The 25,476-nt window shown below is 43.9% G+C and overlaps 1 protein-coding gene across 9 annotated transcripts in view; it reads right to left on the reverse strand.

Moving 5' to 3' along the window:
• Window positions 1-25,476, reverse strand: part of SH3KBP1 (SH3 domain containing kinase binding protein 1) — a 340,925-nt gene that overhangs the window by 202,574 nt on the left and 112,875 nt on the right. For all 9 annotated transcript variants that reach the window (XR_007132781.1, XM_047764118.1, XM_047764112.1 and 6 more), the window contains one exon: window positions 11,714-11,837. Coding sequence is in view for 8 of the 9 variants with exons in the window: in XM_047764118.1 (XP_047620074.1) it covers window positions 11,714-11,837 (124 nt within the window). In the remaining variant the exon portion in view is untranslated. The remainder of the gene's footprint in view (window positions 1-11,713; window positions 11,838-25,476) is intronic.

Genomic DNA, 25,476 nt, shown 5'->3' on the forward strand with positions numbered 1-25,476 from the left:
CAATCAGTAAGAAAAATATATAGATCTCCAATATAAGAACAAAGAATGCGAACACAGGACAGAGGAAAACATGTGCAAGTACTCTATTAATGAAAGAAATTCAAGCTAACAACACTTAATAAGCACTCTCCCCACCTCTGGTGGTGGTGTAAGTTGGTGTAAGCGTTCAAGACATTGATCTGATAACAGCTTAAGGTCCCATAAAGTATATACATGCTTTTGTCCAGTGATTTCACATCTAAGAATCTTTCCGAAAGAAATCATCAGCACTGCAGATAAAGATTGAGCAGCAAAAATAGCCAACGCCGAGTTACTGACAATGGCAAGAAAAACTGGAACCATAAATGGATTCTTCCCTTTCCAGCAAAGGCTCTCTCTATGAAGCAGAGAATTTAGAATATAAAAGGTCTGACTTTTGATTTACAAGGAAACTCGTTTTTTTTTTCCCCCTCTCAAGAAATGAACAAAAGAATGCCACAGTCAGTTCTCTACCCTTCTCAAATCGATTATCTAATATTTAGGTCATCTCTAGCAAAACAGTGTCTTTTTGATCCCTCAGACTCACCATCTCCTAGGCAACTGATTGAATGAAGAAAAAATAAAGCTTCACTGAGAAATATATAATTTTTAAAGACTTGAATAAATAGAATGACATATCCTGTCCCTCAGCTGGGAGGGGGTAGTGGCACAGGACAGAAAAGAGAAAGAGACAGACAGGCACAGCCAGATACTACATTTTAACACTAATTTGTGTGGTAATTATTTTGTTTCCAAACAGCTTTACTGAGGTGTAATTTACATCCCATAAAATTCACTTATTTTAAGTATACAAACAAATGGTTTTTATATATTTACAGAACTGTGCGACCATTACAACAAGCTAATTTTGGAACACTTCCATCACCCCAAAAAGAATCCTCATGTCCATTAGCAGTCACCTTCCATCTCTACAACCAGCTCTGGGCAAACACTAATCTACTTCCCATCTCTAGGGAGTTGTCTATTCTAGACATTCACATAAATGGAATCATACAATATGTGATCTTTTGTATGTGGCTTCTTCCATTGAGCAAAGTGTTTTCAAGGCCCATCCGTGCTGTAGGATGTGTCAGTACTTCAATCTCTGTTTTTATTTATTGCCAAATAATATTCCACTGATGGATAAACCACATCTTTGTTCATCCATTCACCAGTGGATAGACACACGGATTGTTTCCATTTTTCGGCCACTGTGAATAATGTGGCTATGAATACTTGTGTACAAGTTCATGTGTGGACATATGATGTCATTTTTCCTGGGTGTGGTATGCTGGGTCGCATGCTAATTCTATACTTAACAACTTATACACTGCTGGTGGGAGTATAAAATGGTTGTTCATACTATTCCCTTGTAATTATTACTTTCTCTAATGTGCATAGTGATGTCCACTTTTTTAGTTCCTTATATGAGCAGTTTAAGGCTTCTCTCCTTTTTTTCTTGATCAGTGTGGCTACACTATCAATTTTGTCGACCATTTCAAAGAACTTCCGGTTACACTGATTTTTCTCCATTGTTTTTCTATTCTCTACTGCCTTTATTTCCACTCTGATCTTTATTATTGCCTTCTTTCTGCTTGTTTTGAGTTTAGTTTGCCCTTCTTTTTCTAATTTATTAAGGTAAAAACTTAATTTATTGACAATCTCACTTTTGGGTATATATCCAAAGAAAATTAATAACATCTCAAAGAGACAGCAGGACCTCACTGTTCTCTGCAGTGTTATTCACAGTAGCCAAGACATGGAAACAACCTAAGTGTCCAGCAACGGGAGAATGGATTTTTAAAATATGATACAAGCGCACGTGCGTGTGCGCACACACACACACGAATAGAATTCAGCCATTAAAAAGAAGGAAATGCTGCTATTTGTGACAACAGGAATGAACCTTGAGGGGATTATGCCAAATGAAATAAGTCACAGAAGATAATCTTATATGTTCTCTCGCTACCACAACAACCAAAAAAAAAAAAAAAAGGTAACTTTGTGAGGTGAAGGATGGGTTAGATAACCTCATTGTGATAATCATTTCACAATATACATGTATAACAAATCACTATGGTGTATACCTTAAACTCACACCATGTTTTATGTCAATTATCTCAGTAAAGTTGGGAAAATAAGTTAGGGTATTGATTTGAGATCTGCTTTCCTTGTGAATATAGGCATTTGCAGCTATACATTTCACTCTAAGCTTTAGCTGCATGTCATAAATTTTCAAATGCTGTGTTTTCATTTTCATTCGTTTCAAAGTATTTTAAAATTTCCCTTGTGGATTCCTTCTTTGGTCCACTGGTTATTGAGGAGTGTACTGTTTAAATGTCCATACATTTGTAATGTCCATACATCTTCTGTTGCTGATTTCTAAATGCATTCCACTGGATGGAGAACATACTTCGTATGATTTTAATCGTTTTCAAGGTATTGAGACTTCTTTTACAGCCTCGCATATAGTCTATTCTGGAGAATCCTCATGTGCATGTGTTCACTAGCTATTTCATGGAAACAACACTTTATTATTACTTTCCATATATTGAGAATTTCTTCCCAACACTCGGGGGCCTTAGTATCAGTTTATCACTTTAAATAACAACTACTACTATATTCAGTGAGTGACTCCCCACCCCACTTCAATCTATTACCACCCTCTGCCTCGAAATTTATTCTCTTTGCTCATTTTTATCCTCACAACTTCCCTAAGGGAATTAACCACAGTAGTCTCTTTATTTTACGGATGAGGAAACAGAGGATGAGGCTTGCCACAGAAAGTCCCACAGAACCTTTGGGGGTGTAGCAGAAGTGGGGTCTGGACTCTCTCAACAGCCATTCTTCCTCTAACAAGGTCCCGCTGTTACCGAGCTTACTCAGGTCTCTAGAGAAACACAAGTGGAACAAGCAGTTCATTCCTCCGCGAATGTGCTTCCCCCACCACGTGCGCGCGCGCGCGTGCACACACACACACACACACACACACACACACACACACACACACACACACACACACACACACACACACAGAGCCAGGGGAAGCTTTGAGCTGTTCTCTCTTTGCCTTTCTATCTGGAGAAAAAAAGGGTGGCCCACTGGTACTGCAGCTGGGCCCACTGCCAGCCTGACCATGGGTTAGGAAGATGGGCATGAAACATCCTCATTGTTCAGGGCCTAACAGTCCCAGGGCCTCACAAGCACAAAAAAATCACAAATCCAAAGACTACGATGAGGCTTCAGGTGGCATCAGAGAGACCAGGCTGGGATGACAGACCAGTAGGACCAATCTGGGTAACTAAAAGAGAATGAGGAAACTACAGAAGAAAAGGCTCTCTTTCCAGAGCTTTCTCTAAAGGTGAGGACAACTGCTGTTCTACTCTAATATCTCTAATTAATTACCTTTAATGAACCTATTAGATCTCTACCCAGGATAGTCTCCCCTTGGGAAGGAGGATCCCATGTGGGCCTTAGCAAAGGTCAGTCCCCCAGATCAGGGGGTGTCCTTTCAGCTCCCATGGGCAGAGGCTCCATATCCTCATCCCTGGCATGTTGGTGAGTGGGCCCCTGTATTAGGCCAAAGGCTGGGCCACTATTAGGAATCTCAGCCACCTCAGGAATTCTAGGATTCCAGAACTCTGAAACAGCAGGCTACATGGCTTTTCCTCATAGCCCCACAGGTGGGTTCGTTACCTGAACTCAAAATGGTCACCTCTGTCACAAGGACAGGGAGACAGTGAACAAAGCTCTTCTTCATGTCCAATCGGAAAGTGAAGATTCCCTGCATTTCAACTGAAGCAGATAGAGGAGGCAATGCGAATGTTTTGACTAGATGGGACCATCGTACTGTCATCATTAAAAGATCTGCCCCTGGACTCCCAAGTTCTGTCCTGACTCAAGTCCCAGGTTGACCTGGTCCCATAGTTTATTGCGTCAGCTCATTCAACCCACTTCTCCTGCCAGAGCCCAAACCTGGGAGACACTCTTAAATACAAGCACCCCAAAAAATGATCCAAGGGAAAAAAAAAAAAAAGATCCCTTTCAGCACATCACTTGAAAAACTACCCAAAAGACTGGCTTTCAAGTTTTATATTCAGGTTATATTCTCATAGCACCACAAAACTTGTTTTTTCATGGCCATAAACTTGAGAAGCATCATCAGCCTCTTCTCACAGAGCCAGCACCACCATCTCTCCTCACGCACCTTAACATTACCTGTGCAAGGTGGAATCTGCCAATGATCTTGGACGTATTGTGATCCTTGCCTTGCATCTCGAAGCCCAGCACACCCCACAGCAGAGTCCTAACTAGTCTTCGTTCAGTAAATGTGGCTCAGAGGTCAAAGAGAAGCAGGTTTCCCTACCCAGAACATCTGAGAGCCTGCAAGGTACTAATTTGTCTGTCAGTCTCTAAGGGGGTGTTGGTGCGTGTGGCTGAAGCCGAAAGGTATTTGTCCAGAGAGCCTACCTACTCTCCCTCTTTGTCTCCTTACCTCTCACTGCATCCCTCTTTTGTGGAATATGTTATAGGGCTACGATTCTATGTGACATGGACCAGGAAATGCTGATCTGGTTTCTATCTGAGCATGCCAAACTTGTCGCAGAGTCTCCTCTCCAGCAGATAGAAATACACAACAGCTCCCTCTTTTACAACATGACTTATATGGAGAGACTTGGGCACACCAAGGCCCAACTCAGGACTCATGAGAATGAGCACTGCATATAATGGTGCAAAGTGGCTGAACCCAGCACTATCCTTGGAGCCTGATGTATTACACAGAGCTGGTACAACTCCGGCATTCTGCACCACGTGAAGTGTAAACTCCTCTACAACAAAAGAAAACGTCAGTCATTCCCAATTATACGGACTCTCTGACTTTTAAATGGTACCTAAGGCTTCGTGCCAGCAATATAAAAACAAAGTAGAAAATCAAGTCAGATTTACAAGTGGGTTATGCTCTATGCACAGCGTTTAGAATGCCAAATGCTTTTGCCCAAAGAATCAAAATCACAAGTGATAATTAAGTTCCCAGACTAACCCACAATGCAGCTGAAACAAGGTACACCTGCAATGCCATCAAATAAAAAAAAAATGTTAAAAGTAAGAAATTCAAGAAGAAACAAATTTATTTATCAAGAACACTTCTGCTCAGTGGTATACCCAGAGAGGGGCAAGACCTGTAGAGAATTGACAAACAATAACGAAGCCAGAAAAGACAGCTGGCTTTTTATTTTGCCACCTGCTGACAACTGAAAATAACATCGGTAATAAAATACTGTTCCTTTGAGGAAGACTGGGTTCAACAAGAAGTGAAGAAGTAGTTAGGGGTACTCGGAGATATTAAGGAGACCACAGCTCACCCACAAGATTTTAGTGTGATTCTTTATTGCGTCAGAATTCATGTTTATACCTACAGTCATGCCTACAGGAGCCTTTTATGCTTATCAGCAATGAAGGTGGTTAGCAGAGTATAACAGATGGGACACGGATGGAGAAACAGATTCTATGAGTTCAATGAACAATCATTAGAAGAGAAAGGACAGGCGCTCAAGACAACATGTGTGTAATATGAGAAGCCATGGGTCCGAGATGGAATTGCACAGACTGAGAACACTAAACAGAGGAACCAAAGGCATCTTGCACAAGACTCTCCCAGGGAGAAAAAAAAAATAGGGAGGAAGAGGAGGGGTTTCCTAGGAGAGCCACCAGGTGGAGCCACGACCACAAAACCACTTCAGGGAAGGTTCTCTGGGTGGGACTTTAGTGGAAATCCAGCAGGGGTGAAGGGAAAGTCTAAATCAATGATTGTTCCATGGGACACTCGTTCCTCCAACGTTAATGCCTTCTTACCAGAACATAGAGATTGAAAAGAGGTAAATATACCAGAAGAAAAATTCTAAAAACTATTCTATCAATGACCCACATGTTAAAAATTATAGGAAAAAACAGGATAGCAACATCCCTCTAGAATGGCTTCTTTAGATCCATTTCACCACCATCCCTAGGCCCAAGAGGCAGTACTACTCAGATAAGAAAATGGACAAGGGCGACATACTCTAACGTCAATTATGGCCCTTAACCCAGGCTCCCAAAGAAACATGTCAGAAATATAGCCAGGAATCAGTTACTTTAAAAGACTTCTTTATGGCCCTTTTATTCACAAACTTTCAAGAATGAAGCCCCACTGGGGCAAAAAAAAAAAAAAAAAAAACAAACATACATACATATAAGGATACATTCACACAGATGTATATAATATTGAATGACTATATATTATATATGATATCCACCCACGTTCACTGCCAGGTGGCCAGCTTTATTTTTATGTTCCAATGGAAAAGAACAGCTCAGGTGAGAGCCAGGAGCTTCCACACCACAGCACTGCCTTGTCTTAACTCTTACTCTTCTACCTGTCCGTAAGAGCCAGCAATTTAGGAAAGCTGACAGGTGTTTCGGAAACCTGAAGAAAAATCGCACCAAACACACCACATTTTCAGATTTCTAGTTAATTGTTGGTAATTCACATTTGCATCTCCAAGAAGAAATTTGAAAGGAAAAACAGTCTTATTTCTAGAAACAAATCCCCAGATCTCATATCTACCTTAAACAACAAAGCACTGGAAAACCAAAGTGGTTAACATTTTCTTTATGCAGGACATACTTTTTCCATCCTGTGTTTACAGTTTCATTTCAAACAAAGAGTCCACAGCCTATCAAGATCTGGGCCACTGCCTCTGAGGCAACATGGGAGTTCCACACCAGCGGGTGCACGCTTGAACACACACACACACACACACAAATACACACACACTCAAGTTCTGACAAACAAGCCAATGGATACCTCAAGGAGTGTATTCTGAGTTGCTAAGTAAAGGCTAAACAAATGAAAGCTCGAACAAACATTTCCCCTTCGGTAGAGTCAAGGGAGGGAGGTCGCTGTGGCCAGATCTGTTTAGGGACTGGAGTGACTAGTGCTGAAACTGTGAGGCAAAGAAAGATAAACACCAGGTAAAATTCTTCTGACCGCTACAGGCAGCAGACCAAAGTGGCGAGCCCTTCCACGGTATAAACACTAGGTCCACATTGTGTGGAGGGGCATGGATGTATCACCCATCCGCACACACAATGAATTCCGGAGGATTTCTGCACTAACTTTTAAAGCAACAGTGTGTCACCAGAGGCAGAGCAGCTGTTGGTCCCTCTGTCAAGGAAAACTTTTGAATTAAACCTGTCTGAAGGACTACACATGAGCAATGAGCCCCAGAGAGTCATGTTCTACAATCAAAGTCACATCCACATACCAACTGAAAGGGCGACCCTCCCCCATCTCAACTTGACTCTTATCTCGTAGCATCAGGGCTCTATCTGTTACAAATTACATCCTTTAAACCACAGGGTCTTTCAGCATTAATCTCTGGAAGGGGCAGTAAAATGCAAATGCATAACAAACCTTAAATAAAGATGATAAAAGCAGTTTATCTTTCAGAAGGCAGATGCCAAAGTAGCAGAGCGACTTAAAAAGATGATTACAAAAATACATTGTATATCAGGAGAGCATAACAATAACAATAATAATAGCAAAGAATAATAAATGTGCAAAATACAATAGAGACTTACCAAACACTGAATTCATGATAAACTGGAAATAGAAACAAGGACATATAAAGCCAACCAGAAACCTGCGGAGTGGCTTCACATTCAGAATGACAGAAGTAAGTAAGAGACATATCCCCACCTTGCCAGAAAAAGGATATAAGAAATGTGCAGCACTTTCTTAACATTTCCCAAGTGATATTACTTATAGGCAGAACTGGCTGGTATTTTTCAAGTCTTTCTCTCTGCCCCAGTACCAAGCACAGGGCCAGGCTCGTAGCAGGCAGACAGTAAACATGTTTTATTCAACGTTAGGATCCACCCAAAAGTGAATAAGGAACAACGTCCAAAATCATAGGCAGCAGGACAGTTTCGGAGCTAGGAAGCTTCCCCATGAGGTCTGTCAATGGTGCAAAAACTGGGAAACTAGAGCCCCGGAATAGAAGCTGATCCGCACACAGGCCAGCAGGGTATTGATTACGGCCTGGATACTTAAGCTATCGCATGGATAAAGTTGGTGGGAAACACTTTTAAGGATGAAATCAAAAGATTTTGTATTCTATTTTACTTCGAGTAGAAAAGAATCCACATTCAAGTGAAGAAAATCTTCCTTGCTCATTTTCAAGGCTGTATTTAGTGTATTTGCCGTTAATCGTTAAAGCATCCATCCTGCTCAAGTTTGTTTTTTAAACTCAAGGTTTGAATTTTTTTTTTTATTCCTCCACATAGCAATGTTCCAATTTAGGAGGGCCCCTCACTCTCCTATATGGGTTCAATGATAGAAGAAACAAAATAATAATAAATTATTCTCACAAGGAAACGGAGAATCTTTTTCTGTCTGGTTCACGAGACTGACTTTTGGCTCCAAGAAAAGTTTTTAGATTTTCTGGCTGCAGTTTGTCAACAATCTGGAGTCTGGAATAACTTCAGGATATATAATATCCATGCTAAAAGTTTAAATTTTAAAAGATGACTTCTAACTCCTTGGGGAAGGCTTGTTTTAACCAGGAAGCTCCTTCACTGTGACTCGGCAAAGCCCAGAGAAGTGGACAAGGGTGGGAGCAGACACAACCACCCTTTACAGTGCTCATGCCTAGAATGTATACATAGCTCATGGCTGCCAAGCCAGCTAGAGGATCTGCTCATCTGCTCTCTCTCGCGCGCTCTCTCTCTCTCAATTTCAGTCACATCTGTTTTGCTCAAATGAAAAACCCGTGGAGTCATTCCAGTACCTCCCTAAATCAACTCTGGAGAGATTTGCAAAGGTTAAAGCTGAAAACTGAAACTGATCGGTCCCCAAACTCATGTTTCCATGGTCCTGGCCTTTTCTCAAAGCTATGAATAGTTTCCTTCAAATGTAGAGTCGCTTTTGACCTTATGCAGGTGCCTAGGGAGGGCGAGCTCATCCCACACTGTGAGCTGCGACAACCCATCCACCCCTGCTGCAAGTGAGGCACGTCCCCAATGCAAAAAGCGCTGGACCCAACCGGGCAAACGTCTTCAGCTCAGTCTCTCTCAAATTCAGGACCCAATGAAACGGTTCGGTTTCAGATTTTTAACAGAAATAGACGGTGATCTTTCTTCATGGCTAAGCCTGTATCAAACGATACGGCCCATGTAAAGGAAATGGTCATCTCATCTTTGAGAAAAAGGAAGAAAAAGAACTTGTGTTAATTCTATCAGATTCACACAGGGTCCAAGGCTGAATCACAAGGTGGACTCATATACTGTAAGACAGACCCCACGTTAGTGAATCAAAGTAGCCTGTTATTAAACTCTGAAAGCAACTTCCCTCCATGACAACAGCAATTGCCAAAAACATCCACGAGATTTTTAGGGGCAAAGCTCGATGGAAACAAAGGGAAGGAGGAAACTTCGGTCATTTACAATCACTCAAAAAACTTGAAAAATTAGTCGGACGGAAGTGTTGACAAGTAATGAGCCTCGTCCCACCGATTTAGCCTCTGATCCTTGTTTTAAAAGGGAAAAAAAAAAGTGGTTTTTCATTGATTTGGGGTGGGAAAAAAATGTAGCTTTTGAGCTCAACACAATGAACTATTTATCTGGCCTGACAAGGCCAATCAATCCAGCCTGCTGTTTATTATAAGGAGGAGTAGGGGTACTGTTAGCCTTGCCGGGTGGGGGCAGGGCCAAAGACGGCACTGACCCTGGGACACAATGTCCCCCTTCAGCTGGAAATTTATGTTTGGCCCAGGTGACCCGGGGGGTCAGTGTAAAGCCTGGGACAGAATGAAGATGGTGTGTTACGTGTTCCATATTTACAGGACACTCCCATGGGCTAAACTCTCAGAGCCACTGGCTGATTCATTTTATAAAATAGCTGGGAGTAAAAAGTTGCTCAGCATCAGGCTGTAGGCCTACCTAGCGTGGAGGCTTAAAAGGGGACCGTGAAGTCAGTAAGCCAGGTCTTTTAATGCCATTTCCTGGTTAATGCAAAATTCTGTAGGGGACCTCAAAGGTCAGACTTTTCATTGTAAAGAGACAATTATGTGAAATGTTCGATTCCTGCATGGATTTCAAGCTCTCAGGTAATTTTATCAAACTCATCTGGATAATTACCTTAATTCCTTAACTTAATTCCTTATCTTGTTAAATGGATGAATCACCTGAATTCTTTTATTTGCTTTACAAAAACAGGGCTGGCCAGAGAGGCCTTGCCCCTGGTCCACAAGCATGCAATTCCTGGGCCCCCTGACCCAAGGAGTGTGAGGAGAGACGGGACGGGCTCCGATCTGCAAGGGAGGTTTGGGGATGCAGACACACGCACTGAACGCTTGTGCTCCATGTCCAGTGAGGGCGGGCCTCAGGAGCACTGGAGCTTATCTGCAGGAACGCAGGAGGCGCTCTGGGGGATGACTACAGTTTTAGAGCAAAGGATGTCTAATTCTTAAAATGGGAAATTCCCTCCATTGGCAGGATGGAATTAAAAAAAAAAAAAAAAAAACAAGAAAAGAACAGAAAATCCTATAGCTGCTAACCAGCATGGGCCTCCAGCCAATATTTCAACTGAATAATTTAAAAAAGGAAATGTAACCCGGGGCAGCTGGAGGGGGCAGAGGAAGAAGCAGGAAGGAAGAGAGACACGAAGCTGAGGTCTCAAGGACTGTGATCAATGGGCAGTTTATTGGACAAATTCTTATGGCGTCGAAATTTGATGAAAGATGAGCTGTTCTTCCCCGTGGTTATGTAAACTTGCCTTCTTTTTTTCTTTTTAATGGAACTCTTTGCTAATACACTTCCGGCTCCTGCTTTTGAACGGCTCTGTGTTTCTTTTTAAGGAAGTAATAATAAGGCCCTGCAAAGCCTGCAGCTGAGAGCTAACCTACCAGGGGCTGGCTCAGGGGGCACCCAGACTGGTCCACGGGGAGGGCGGGCTCTGGAGAAACCAGACAACCTAGTGGGAGCATTTGAGTATAAAACGGAGTCCAGTCGCCTCTGCCGTCTCGGACCGCCTCTCTCCTGTCATTTCGAACGACAATGTCACAAAGCGTGGATAGGGGAGAACACAAAACTCCAACAAGCTGATAGCTGAGAACGTCTGCCTTGAGGTCTCAAAAGGGGGACACCAGGCGGCAGCAGGCTCCCTGGTTAGGAAGATGGATGCAGGAGACGTGCCTCCACATGCACGGCCTCCGAAACCGAGAGAGACACGGCCTGTGTGTGGGAACCCAGGGGCCAGAGAGAGAAAAGACCCAGCTGAAGTCTGCCCTTAAGTTGAAAAGAGAGCGTGGCCAGACGTGCCCGGCTCAGCCCGCGCCAGAGCGCTCTCTGAAGTCACCTTTCATCCATAAAAATAGATATGAAAGTGAAAGCTAGAGTCCTACAAAAATCGTCGTTGACAAACTTAGTTTCCTCTCCCACTGTCAAAAAAAAAAAATTTCATTAGTTCCCTTTATTACGGTTACTGTATCGTTATGTGCTGTGCAGAGTGGGTGCGCGCCCAAAATGTAGAGAAAGCCAGAAGGGCCAACGCCATTCAATTTTCCGGCAATTCAAAATGGGATGCAGTTCACCTCGAAGTTTCCAGGTGGGGGTGGGAGAGGGGGAGGGGGCGGGGGCTCTCTCTTCTGGGCCATACCTCTCTTGGTGGTTCTGAGGATCGTTTCGGAAGACAGCAAAGCATTTCCACTGGACGCCTCGTGCATGGGCTTTTCGGGAGCTTTGCTGGACAGAGGGTCTTTCTTCATCTCTTTCTTTATTTCCTGGGAGGACAGAGAAAAGGAAAACAAGACTGTAGTGCAACATTTTAGAATGTCTGACTATTTTAAGCTTCAGCTTTTTGGAAATGAACTTTAGCGACCTCGACGGAGCACAGCATTTTAAAAACAGCATTTCCTATCTTTGTCGAAGATCTTTCCCTTACAGTTATCGGAGAAGCACCCCGTCTTAGAAAATGGAATGGTGTCCAATGAGGTGATGCAACCTTCTGTGACGATGGCCATTCCAAGTGATTGTAAAGGCCACCACAGAGCTCTAAATGACAGCCTGCACTGCTTTTTGAACAGTAAGTTCGGCCAAGCAGAGTTGCCCCTGAAAAGCCTTCCAGTTTCTAGTCTTCGTCACTCACTGTGCGTGAGTGGGTGCGCACCCAAAATGAACATAAAGACAGAAGGGCAAACGCCGTTCAGTTTTCCAGCGATTCAAAATGGGATGCCGTCCTCTTCTTCCCAACAGAGGGTTAGCGAAGTATATTCCCCAGTCACCGCTGTGCTTACAAGCATGCTAAACCCCCAAGAGGGTGACTGAAGTCTGCTGACGGTCCCCGAGTTTCTCTGGCTTTTCAAATCTTGACAGAGAAAAACATACACATAAAGATAACAAACTAAAACAAAGACTATCATTCTAGGCCAGGGGTTCGCCAACTACGCATACCACGTGCTTTTGTAAAAAACAGTTTCGTCATCACACAGGGCCCTGCATTCGTTTACGTATTTTCTACGGCTGCTTTGATGCTGCTGTGGCAGAGCTGAGGAGCTGGAACAGAGATCCAAGCCAAAAACACCTGGCCCGTTACGGAAAAAGTTGACACTGGGTGGTCTCTTATCAAAGCTCTCTTAAGATCTGGATTTTTAAAACCTGACGCCTGATACCATTGTTTCCAACTCCTTTAATAATTAGCATAATTCTTTTCAAAAGTATTAATGGCTGGAAACGAGAGTAACCCACAAACTGCAGATCTGGGCAGGGAGGGTTCTGGGCTTGTCTGAGCCCATGATTACACTGATCTGGGAAAAAAAACGAGCACGAAGGGGCTCGAGCCAAAGCATGGCTGGGTGGCAGGAAGGGCTGAAAGACGAAAGGTGAGTTTTCTAGAAAGAGCCCGAGGCCAGACTTGGGCACGGGTCCTTCTATGAATGAACATGAGGATGGAAAATTCAGTGGGGCCGGGGAGGAGGGGGGTGCAATTTGGCCTGGGCCGAGGGCAGAGGTGGAAAGAACAGAACAAAAAGCTTGTCAAAACACAGCCACTGCCTGGCGGCTTCCTACACACCCCGAGTGTTAGTTACTGTATCCAATTCCCGGATTGCTGGCTCTGTTCACAACAGCCTCGCCCTCTCTCCCTCACCAGGGCCCCACCGGAAACCAGCAACCGTGACTGGTGCTCTGCTGGGTTGAGAGTTTCAGCCGGCGCCCCAGACCAGCACAGCATAAAGCTGGGTGCATGTGTGTGTCTGTACACGCACTCCCACCTCAGCAGCCCCGGCACCTGCTAGAACAGCAGTTGATGGGGGTTTCTGCAGCCTCACAGGCAGATGGCATCAGGGGACAATCTGCAAACACTGCCAGCCTGAGCCGCATGGAGGGATGCTTTCTTAGTGATGGCTGCCAGCCTGCTATGGCTCTAGAGGTAAAGGAAACAAGCCACCTTGGGGGCTCATTCCCCAATGGTTGCTTCTTCAGGGGTTGAAGAGTTGATTAAGTGTCACTCTCCACTCCAGTGTGGGTGTGACCGTGCAAACACAAAGTGCCCACCTGGAGACAACGCAGTGACGCAACATCCAGTTTTGCCAAGGAGTAATTCAGAGAAATTCGGTGGGTTGTGGGTGACACAGTAAGGACTTGCTTAGCACTAACCACGAGTGCCATGCAACTGGGGAAAGGTGAGGGGGTACAAACGTTTCAGAGACTGGGGTGGTCACTGGGGAAAGCCTCAGAAACCATGCTTGTCAAGAATGCTCAACACCCGGGGTTCAAAGCAGCACCCCGTGAGCTTTGAAGGACTGATCTGATGAAGCAGGTGCATAAGGGCTGAGAAACCAGCAACAAGAGACAGGCTGGTTCGTAAGTTTCAGATTTCATTGTCCCCCCCACCCCACCCCCGGCCCCACGACTGTTCTCATGTGCCAGGTAGATAAGCCTAGGGATGATCTACTTTTTTAACTTGCTTCTTAGATGGAAGCAGAGAGGAAACAAAACTTAAAATATGTCCTGTATTTTCCCAAAGAAACCAGACACATAGGCATGGCGGTGCATCCTGCATATTCTCTACCTGCCAAACACCCAGGTACGGCAGGCTCAATGCAGCCTCGCCCTAAGCCAATGTCTTCCCTCCAACCCGCCCCTTCTCCAGGAGAGAGGGGAGCTATCTTGAGTGATGGCCTATCATCTACCCACTTAGCCAGGCTGGAAAACTCAGTGCTAACCCTCATCTAACGAGGCACCCAGTTGGGCTCTATCTACTTCCTCAATCTGTTTCCCTCCTCCCCCATATGCTGCCTTAAAAACCCGAGTACCAGGCAAAGAACGTGAACAGACATTTCTCCCAAGAAGATACACAAATGGCCGATAAGTACAGGACAAGATGCTCAGCATCATTTTTCACTAGAGAAATGCAAATCAAAACCACAACGAGCTGCCCCTTCATCCCCCCTAAGACAGCTAGAATTTTTTTTTTAAGTAAAACAAGTATTGATGAGGACATGGAGAAACCGGAACCCTTGTACATTGCTGGTGGGAATGTCAAATGGTACAGCCACTGTGGAAAACAGTCTGGTGGTTCCTCAAGAAGTTAAACAAGGAATTACCGCATGACCCAGAAATTCCGCCTATAGGTATATACCCCGAGGAGTTGAAAGGAGGGACCTGAACAGATACTTTTCTGTCAACATTTAGTGCAGCATTATTCACAATAGTCGAAAAGTGGAAACATCCCAAATGTGCAACGACAGATGAGTGGACAAAAAAGATGTGGCATAAACCTACAATGGAATATTACTCAGCCTTAAAAAGGAACAAAATTTTCACTACATACTACCACATGAATGAGCCTAGAAAAACATTATGCTAAGTGGAATAAGTGAGATGCAAAAGGACAAGTACTGCATGATTCCACGTATATGAGGCACTTAGAACAGGCAAACTCAGAGACAGAAAGTAGACGAGAGGTTACCAGGGAGTGAGCGGATGGAGGAAATGGGAGTTAACGTTGAATGGTTACAGAGTTTGTGTTTAGGGTGATGACAAGTTTGGGGAACAGACAGCGGTGATGGTTGCACAACCATATGAACGTAATTAATGACACTACATTGTACTTCTAAATGGTTAAAGTGGCAAGTTTTATTACACATACATGTATATACAGCCACGATAAAAAATACACATGAATACCAGCTTACATGTGAGAGCTTACCATGTGCCAGAGCCTCCTCTAAGAGCTTCACCTGGATTGCAACTTTCAACCTGTACAACAGCCCTACTGACAGATGCGCACGCCAAGACACAGAGAGCCGAGGAGACCTGCCCGAGGTCCAACAAGTAGGAGCAGAAGTGGACCTCAACCTGGCTAACTTCAGAGCCTAGGTCTTCAGAGCACATGCTTCCCCAAGTGCTGTCGGCTCCTAGTCCCTCCTGTCCCAGTTCAACCGCCACACTGCCTCAAGGGACACTTTCCTAAAACAATTATATGCTCTTGTCACCTCCCTACAGAAACCCCCCAGTTACTTCCAAAAGACCGCAGGACAAGCTCCTTCCTTTAAAAAGCTTTCAACTTCTACAGCGAGCCACAAGTCCCTGGGTACTCACTTCTGGCTCAAATGATCTGACATATATGCTGATGCCAGACTACCAATTCCCCTCAGGGGCACTTTTTGGACACCCCGATGTTCAAAGACATCTGATGGCATGGACGCCTAGTGGCAGGCTCCCAAAATAGGTGACAATGCTGGCAATGACACAACCTTACACTGGCAAGGGCTTACATAAATTAAAGTGCTTTAACAAATCTTCTTGCGCTTGCTCCTCACAAGAACACTGTTATTTTGCTACTGAAAAAAAAAAATCCTGACTTTTCTAAAGTGATTTATTTTTGCATACAAGAATCATGAGATCCAGTCCAGAGAGGATGCCAAGGCCAGCAAACAGCTACAAGGCTAGTAAGGGGCAGAGTGGGCCATGGGACCCAAGCTCTCCTGCTACAGCTTACCTCCCAGGAAGAACCAGTGTCAAGGCTACAACCGAAAGAGTCCAAACCACCCCACCTGTGGCTCCAGCGGAAAACTTAGCTTTCCTCCATACCTGAAGAATCTAATGTACCACTTTATCCCTAAGCCGGGAAATACCAGGGCTGAAATCCTTGAAGTCTCTTATCATCCCCACTTAAAACAAAAACAAAAACAAAAAACAAACAAAAAAAAAACACCTCTTTGCTGTGGAAGAGGGTGGACTTGGCGGTGAAGCAACTCCTGCCTGCCTACAGCTGCCAGCAGCTGTGTACCTGGAGCTCTCCGAGGTTCTGATCCAGGTCAAGAGCCTCTGGATTTCCTGGGTCTAAGCATTCCTAGCCCCCAACCCACAGGCTCAGCTTTCTGACCATGAGCCCTACAACTGCAAACCATCTGCTAAGAACCTGGATCCTACTATCTTGGAGGCCACACCCCGGGCCACAAATGTGGGCCACAGGGCTTACAGAAACTCACACGTGTCCACATATACAAGTCAGTAAGGATTCTACTTGTTTTAAAACACTGTGGAATAGTCAGGGGTGAGCATACCTCTTTAGGAGGTAATGAAAACCCAGCTTGTCTTTATCTCAAATCTGAGGCCTTACCAATAGAAACTCAGCTTGTACAGTAAAACTGAGGCCATCAATAAACTATCAACGCTCCAGTAACACTCAAGCTGTGTCACAAGGACCACCTTAGTGAAACGTGAGAGGAATTCACACCACTGCTGCTTCCCAAAGCGCGATGCTGATCAGAATCTGAGATGGCTTACCCACATCTGGAGGGCCAAGAAGTCCCAGTAATGCCACCCTAGCAAAAATTCTCTGTAACACATTTAGCAGCCTGCAAACAGCAGCCTCCCTGGGCAGAGGCATAATTTGTGCACAACTGGGGGCTCAACCAGCTTAGGCTGCTCTTCTGATAAGTGGAGCCGCCTGGCGTGGCTGATGGCTGAGCCAAGTCAGCTACCTCTTTTCTCCCTCCCCACCCATGACCTACTATAGAGATGTTGTGCAGTTGGCTGGGTTGAACCTTAACTTCTTTTAATTAACCCAAATATTTCATAGCAAAATATTAAGGAAGGTCCAGCTTAGTGGTCCCCTCCCTCCTCTCATCCTTCATGGCTTCTACCAGCCTTGACACAAGTTAAGAGAGAATGCTGGATGGAGAGCATGCTGCTCGGAGTCAAAAAACCAGAACGAGCCTTGGCATCATCATTTATCAGGTGAGTGACCTTGGAGGCAAGAGCAAAAGCCTCTAAGCAGCTCTCTTATCTCTAAAAGAAGTCTAATGCTAAAGGCTTTGGCACCATCACAAAGGGGTCTTCAGGATCAAATAGTGAACTAGACCACAGGACACCAACTGATGACTTATCGTCGCTATTAACATCATCATTAAATAACAAGTGCTATTTTTTTAAAAAAAAGAACTACACCTAACAACACAGATAAACATTTATAGCTAGAATGTTGAGTGAAAGAAGCCAGACCCAAGAGATCACATAATGTATGATTCCATTTACATGAAGTTTCTAACAACAGGCAGAACGCATCAATGGTGAGAGATCTCAGAACAGCAGGTACCCTTGGGGAGGTACTGACAAGAGAGGATACAAGACAGCCAGCTGGGAGGACGAAAATGTTCCACAATTGGGTCTGGGTGATGGGTGCACAGGTATATAAACCCCTAAAAATTCACTGAGCTGTACTTCTCAAATCCCTGCATTTCACCGTATGCTGTCAATGTTCAAGAACAACAAACGTGCCTAAACTGGAAGAAGACAGATACTTTTTTTGTTTGTTTTGGCTGCACCTGTGGCATGTGGGGGTTCTCGGTCCAGGGGTCAAGCCTGCACCCCAGTGGCGACCAGAGCCACCGCAGTGACAACACTGGATACTTAATCCTCTGAGCCACAAGGGAACTCCGGGACAGATTCTCTTAAAATCGAAATGTGCTAATATTGTGTCCTAGAAGGTCAAAACCTGGAAAAGCTAGTGCTTTCGTGTTTTAAGATTCATCTCGGGGGCAGGGGGTGGAAAGCGCTTTGGGATCAACATCAAGGGGAAGAATGGTCAGAGAGCCAGGTGCACCCTACCAAATAGGTGAGCCAAGGGGCGTCTCATCTAATTGACAGAAGTGGCTGAGTAGATGGGCTCGCTCCATGGCACCCTTCCTCTCCACCCCAGCTGTTTTCCTCACATCTCGCAAGACTTCCTTCTCTCCTGCCACCAAGACTACAGGGACATGGAGCAGGCTGGCGCCACCGACACCAGGGGAGCTCGGTGCTGCCCTGATCAGCCAGAAGTGCTGGTCCTGGGCTTTTCTCGGCATTAGAGTGAGGCTTGGCTGGGTCCCCTAAAGCTCAGGGTTGAAGCAGGGCAGGGAGAAGAGGCACCACTTGTCAGCCTGTCCTCAAACCCCATCTGTTTCTTTCTGGAGGTGAGGCTTCCTCTAGAGGCAGATGTGGCTGTGGGATCACAGCTGTGCCCTCTATGCGAGTTCATGGGAAATCTTTTTGCAAAATTACCACTGGCAGGAGATAAAAGGAAGTCACTAAAAACAAATTCTTACACCAAATCTACTGATCAAGAGCGTTCTGAATAGATACAGAATCCTAGAATAGCGCATCCCTCCCGCTCCGCGCACGCGAGCACACAGTGTCTTCCTGCCTGCCCCACACAAAAATGCAAGTTTAAGAAGCAGTCACCCCACAAACATTCCCTGCTAGCAGAGACTGTGCTTTCCCAGCATTTGGCTCCCTTCACAGTAGACTAGTCAGTTTCATAACACCCAGGCATGGAGTTCCCATCGTGGCACAGTGGTTAACGAATCCGACTAGGAACCATGAGGTTGCGGGTTCGATCCCTGGCCTCGCTCAGTGGGTTAAGGATCCGGCGTGGCCATGAGCTGTGGTGTAGGTCGCAGACACGGCTGGGATCTGACATGGCTGTGGCTGTGGCGCAGGCTGGCAGCTACAGCTCCTATTCGACCTTTAGCTTGGGAACGAACCTCCATGTGCTGCAGGTGCGGCCCTAAAAAAAAAAAAAAAAAAATCTGGGAAGACACAAGACACAGCTAGGAATCTGAAAGTAGCAGGAGTTTCAGCTCTGTCTGTAAGATTCTGTTTCTTAGAAAAAAAAAAAAAACACATCTCATTATCACAATATATATATTTTTTTAAATACCCATGCTGGAGTTCCTGTCGTGGAGCAGTGGTTAACAAATCCGACTAGGAACCATGAGGTTGCGGGTTCGATCCCTGGCCTCGCCCAGTGGGTTAACGATCCGGTGTTGCTGTGAGCTGTGGTGTAGGTTGCAGACGCGGCTCGGATCCCGCGTTGCTGTGGCTATGGTGTAGGCCGGTGGCTGCAGCTCCGATTCAACCCCTAGCCTGGGAACCTCCATATGCCGCGGGAGCGGCCCAAGAAATAGCTAAAAAGACAAAAAACAAAAAAAAAAAAATCCATGCTGCTGAATCACAAAACCCATCCACTTCATTAGAGAGAATTGTAGAAAAAATACATATGAAATACCTGAAATAAATATAGCAAAAAATGAAGATTTGATAAATCAGAGTGGTGGGCACACAGGTATTTATTATTCAGTTTCTTTTCCCAATGCTTGAAATATTTCATAATTTCCCCTAAAAAGTACATAGTGAAACCACGTCGATGTTTCATACCACAATGGCTTTTTTACATTTACAAAATATGCTGCCACTTAAAAACGTGCTCTGACACATCATCAGAAATATACCTGAGATACTTTCAGCTCAAAAACTAACAAGGCAATTTTTTTTTAAGGAACAGGATATCTGATGTCATGCCTCTATGTAACTCTTGAACTGCATGTCTACACTATCATGGATTTGTAGTACCATCTCCCAAGAATCACGCATAGCACAAGCCCAGGCAAGAGGCTCTCCACCTGCAGGATGGGGGTGAATGCTGCAAAGAGCTCAGCTAGGGCTAGATTCTGGACAAAGATGAGACCGGCTACCTTCGTGTCCCAAAGAGATGACAGACCTTCCTGATGTACAATGCGATTACCTGAATAACAGTCAATGCCTTTCTATCTGCCGATACATACCCCGCTAAACAGCTAGCTTATTACCATTGGATCAAAGGGTGTCAATACCAACCAACTGCTTGGACACGCTTTAGTGGGCACTTAATACATATGTGTCAAGTGAATGGCCAATTCAGCAGAGCGTTATGGGCAAGACGGCTATCTACAGATGAGGGGGAGTTTTTTCAATTCAACCCAAAGCTATGATAACACGGAGGTCTGTATCCTCCCTACAAGGATACAACTGGTATTCTCTGAGTCACAATCAACTTCTCCCCTCACAGGTTGCAGGTCTGGCTTCAGAGTGGTAGGAAGAAGATACAGGAAGAAGAGTTACACAGGGTCTCATTTGTTTTAAACAAGCAATACTATTCCTTTTTAGACTATGAATATTAGACATTCAAAATAAATGTACTCATTTAAAAATAAAACTTTAGCAACACTAGAAGACAACAAGAGAGAGATTTTACAGTCTCGGAGTGAGAAAGACTCTTTGACACTGTGACACACACAGAATCTAGAAATCACAAAAGAAAGGGCTGATGAAGAACAGAAAACTATAAATACAATATAGGAGAAAAAGAACATTTATCAAGAAAGACAAAGTCAAACTGGGAGAATACTGTCTGTGATATAGAAAGAACTCTTTCTACAAAGTATTAGCAAAGAGATCAGTAACTCAACAAAAACAGCAAAGGACAGTTCATAGAAAAAAAAAAATGACTCAAACACATGAAAAGATGCTGAACCATACTCATAGGAGAAATGTGAATTACAGTGCAATTCATTTGACAATATCTGGGCAGTATTCACTACATAGAAGGACCATGAATCGTCATGGCTATTTTGTTAGACTGAAATTGTAGCATGAACACCTTCTTCTATTTTTATTTTTTGTCTTTTTAGGGCTGCACCCGTGACATATGGAGGTTCCCGGGCTAGGGGTCAAACTCGAGCTGCAGCTGCTGGCCTATACCACAGCCACAGCCACTCCGGATCCAAGCCACATCTGCGACCTACATACACCACAGTTCACGGCAAACGCCAGAGCCTTAACCTACGGAGCAAGGCCAGGGATTGAACCTGCGTCCTCATGGATCCCAGTCAGATTCATTTCCCCTGAGCCACGAGAGGAACTCTCTTTTTTTAATTTGTTTTATTTTATTATTATTTTTAACACCTTCTCATTAGAGTGTTTACACAAGTCTTCTCACCAGAGTGTGGGCTCTCTCCGAATACCGTATTGGTTTTCACAGCACAAGCACAGTGCGTGGCACACAGCTGGTACTCACGCCAAGAAGGAGAGATCCAGAGAATGGCAAGCACAAATTCTCTAGAAGTTGAGAGGCTAGATAGAGAGGGAAGTACAGAATTTTTACATTACAATGAGATCTTTTTTTCTTTGATATTAAATACCATGAAGTTTCTCAATGGAGCTCTCCGAAACCCAGTGGATTTCTTAGTTCTACTGATACAAGATACAGTTTTTATCTGTCATATTGGCAACAATAAAAAAATTGGCAATATAAGGTTGGCAATGATGTAGAGAAAGATATCCTCTTATCCTTTCCACTGAGTATAAATGGATGTATAAATTGGTACAACCTCTGTGGGGAGCACTGCGGCCATTATCTAGCAAAAAGTTACATGCCTAATGCCTTTGGACTATTTCCATTTCCAGGAATTTAAGCTGCAAGCACACTTGCACACATGCAAAGTAGCACATGTACAAGATTAATCATCATGGCATTGTTTAAACTAGCAAGGGACTGAAAGAATGTGAACATGTGTCAGTAGCAAACTGGTTCTGTGAATTACAGTAAATCCACACCATGCAACTCTCTCCAAGAACGAGGCTGGTCCATCAGTGCCCATAAGGATAATCACCAAGACATGTGGCTAGGTTTTAAAAAAAACTCTAATAATGTATGCAAGCATTTGTGTGAATTTATGTGCAGGCCTCACGCTGTAATGCAGAATAACAAACTGGTAACCAAGGCTGCCTTCAGGGAGGGGAGCAGGGTGGCTGAGAGATGGCGAAAACATAGATTTTGTCCCTTTTAATTGGTACCATGTGCCCGGGCTAGCTGTACAAAAGTTTAATTGATTTCAAAAAGGGTAATTAAAATATGTTCAGTATTTTCCAATCATTAGAAGCCTGACTGTTACTGTTTCTGCAAACAAGGAAGAAGTAAACACTGGCCCCGAAGAGAATTTGGTTCTATCGTTTCCACGGCCAGGCTCAAAGATCCCCGTGCAGCCAGCCTGTCACAGTGATGACAGTGCATGTGAACATGTACGAAGCTGAGAAGAAAGCTCTGCGGTCCATGTACTTCAGCAAGAAGGGGAGACAGGGAGGTTAAGATGTGGGAGAAACCAGGCCAGGCCCAATAATCCATTGCTGTTTCATTATTTGGTACAGAATCCGGTATTATGGAAATATAATTAATGGCATGCCAACGACCCAGAAAAACAATACAGCGCACATGAAGAGGTAATACTAAATCTTTTTCATAGTTTTATCGTGAGGAGAACACATTTTGCTTTGGTGCCCAGAGTGAAAGTAACAAGAATTAAACAGTTTGGGATTGGTTAATTATACTCAAAAAGGTTAATCACACAATCTCAAATTGAGCTCCCGAAGGAGTGGGTACCTTCTCCATCAATCTCTTCTAGAAAAAAAATGTTTTAAATGTTTCTGATAGCATCATACCTACTCCTTGAAGCAGTGCTACCTGAAACAGAAATAGTTGGGCTTTTTGCTAAGTAAACAGCTTTTTTTTTTTTCCCCCGATTTTTAGGGCTGCACCTGTGGCATATGAAGTTCCCAGGCTAGGGGTCGAATCGGAGCTGCAGCTACAGCTCCCAGCCCACGCCACAGCCACGCCTGATCTAAGCCACATCTGCAATCTACGCCACAGCCCATGGCAATGCCAGATCCTCAAGCCACTGAGCAAGGCCAGGGATCAAACCTGTGTCCTCATGGATACTAGGTGGGTTTGTTACCACTGTGCCACAATGGGAACTCCCTACAGCTTGCTCTTTAAGAGAAAAAGAAGGGCCAGCCAAGGTCCAACAGCCATTTCTTCCATCTTTGTCCCCCTGTCATCCTTTTAACAGCTTTGATGTTGGTTAAGTGCCTGTGCCTTTGTGTCCCTTTGTTAGAATCCCTGTCACAGCACTGACCCCTGTACTCTAAGTATGAGCCCATAAGTCTCTCTCTCTCTCAGCTACTCTGTAAGTGCCTCAGCGGTAAGACATAGGTCTCACTCATCTTTGATCCCCAGATGTCCACTAAATGTTAGCCATTACCATTAGCTCTGTCATTCTTTTAACCATTATTTGAGCACCTACTGTGTGTCAGATATAAATGAAAGGAGTACATGGGTGTAACTCAATGTCAATTTTTATAGTCACGACTGCTTCTACAACTAATAATTGAAGGGAGAGCTGTAAAACAGTAGGATCTTTTAAACACAGAAAGGAAGTGAATACAGTGTTCATTTTCCTAGGCCTTCTACAAATGTGGAATTAGTTTGAAATTATGAGGAGTATACTACGAGCAAAGCACTGGTCTAAGGGTTTACACAGAATACCTCATTTAATGCTTATAATCGCACTAAGAATTAGGGAGCATTATTATCTCTCTCTGACAGATGGGGAAAGTGAGTCCTGAGAAGAGATGAGCACACAGGCAACAAAGGGCTGAGTGAGAATCCTGAGGAAAAAAGAACAAAGCCAGAGGCATCACACCTCCTGATTTCAAACTATACTGCAAAGCCACAGTAATAAAAACAGTATGGTACTGGCACAAAAACAGACACATGACCAGTGGAACAAAATTAAGATCCTAGAAACCTGGCATACACTGTCGACTAATATTTGACAAGGGGGTCATTAATAGTCACGGGAAAAGGATAGTTTCTTCAACAAATGGTGCTGGAGAAACTGGAAGAATGCATGCAGAACAGTGAAATGAGACCCCCATCACATACCACTCACAAAAATAAACTCAAAATGGATCAAAGACTTAAATACAAGACCTGACACCATAAAATTCCTAGAAGAAAATGTAGGGAAGAAGATCATCAATAGTGGTGTTTACAATAATGTGCAGAGGCATGACACCCAAAGCACAAACCACCGCCGCCACCACCATAACGACAGCAAACGGGACTAGATCAAATTCAAAAGTTTCTGCAAAGCAAAGGGAACTATTAACAAAATAACAAACCTATAGAATGGGATAAAAAAACTTGTCAAGTATATATCAGATAAGGGGTTAATATCCAAAACATATAAAGAACTCAGTCAACTCAAAAAAACCCCTGATTTTAAAATGAGCAGAAGAACTAAAAAGACATTTTTCCAAAAAGGACATCAAAATGGCCAGCAGATACATGAAAAGATGCTTAATATCAGGGAAATGCAAATGAAAACCACCATGGGCTACCACCTCACACCTGTTAAAATCGCTGTCATCAAGAAGACAAGGGACTACAGGTGTGGCGAGGCTGTGGTACAAGGGGACTCTCCTACACTGACGGAGGGAATGTAAGTTGGTCCAACCGCCATGGAAAACAATACGGCAGTTCTTCAAAAAACTAAAAATAGAGCTACCATCCGATCCTGTAATTCCACCTCTGGTATTTACCCAAAGGAAATGAAAACAGGATTGCAAGGAGATATATGCACTCCCATGTTTATCACAGCATTATTCACAAGAGCCAAGGTTACAGAAAGAACCCAAATGCACATCAGCGGATTCACGGATAAAAACGATATGGTACATACACGCAATGGACTATTATTCAACCACGAGAAAGGAAGATATCCTGCCATTTGCAACACCGTGGACATGATACTAAGAGAGAGAAGTCAAAGACAAGTACCGTATGATATCATTTAGAGGTGAAATCTAAAAAAGTTAAGCCTGTACAAAAAAAGAGAGTAAAATGGTAGTTGCCAGGGGACAGGGGGTGGGGATAAGAGTGACAGTATTTAAGGGTACAAATTTGCAATGAGTAGTAAATAAGCCACAGAGATCTAATGCACACTATAATGAATAATACCGTTTTATAATGATTTAATGGGATAAATATCACTACTCAGGCAACCACAGCACAACATATAAATGTATCAAAGCAATACATCGCACATCTTAAACTTACGCAATGTCACACATCAAATGTATTCAATTTTTAAGAGGCGGGTGGTGCTGAGTGAGGTCTGCTGCCTGGGAAATCCTGTAGCCGAGCCTGACAGCCCACAAAATGTGTACATTCCTAATGCTGCCCTTCTCTTGCTCCGAAAAGCCAGCTTCCACAGACTG

The sequence above is a fragment of the Phacochoerus africanus genome, chromosome X (genome assembly GCF_016906955.1).
Source record: "Phacochoerus africanus isolate WHEZ1 chromosome X, ROS_Pafr_v1, whole genome shotgun sequence".
Lineage (NCBI taxonomy): Eukaryota > Metazoa > Chordata > Mammalia > Artiodactyla > Suidae > Phacochoerus > Phacochoerus africanus.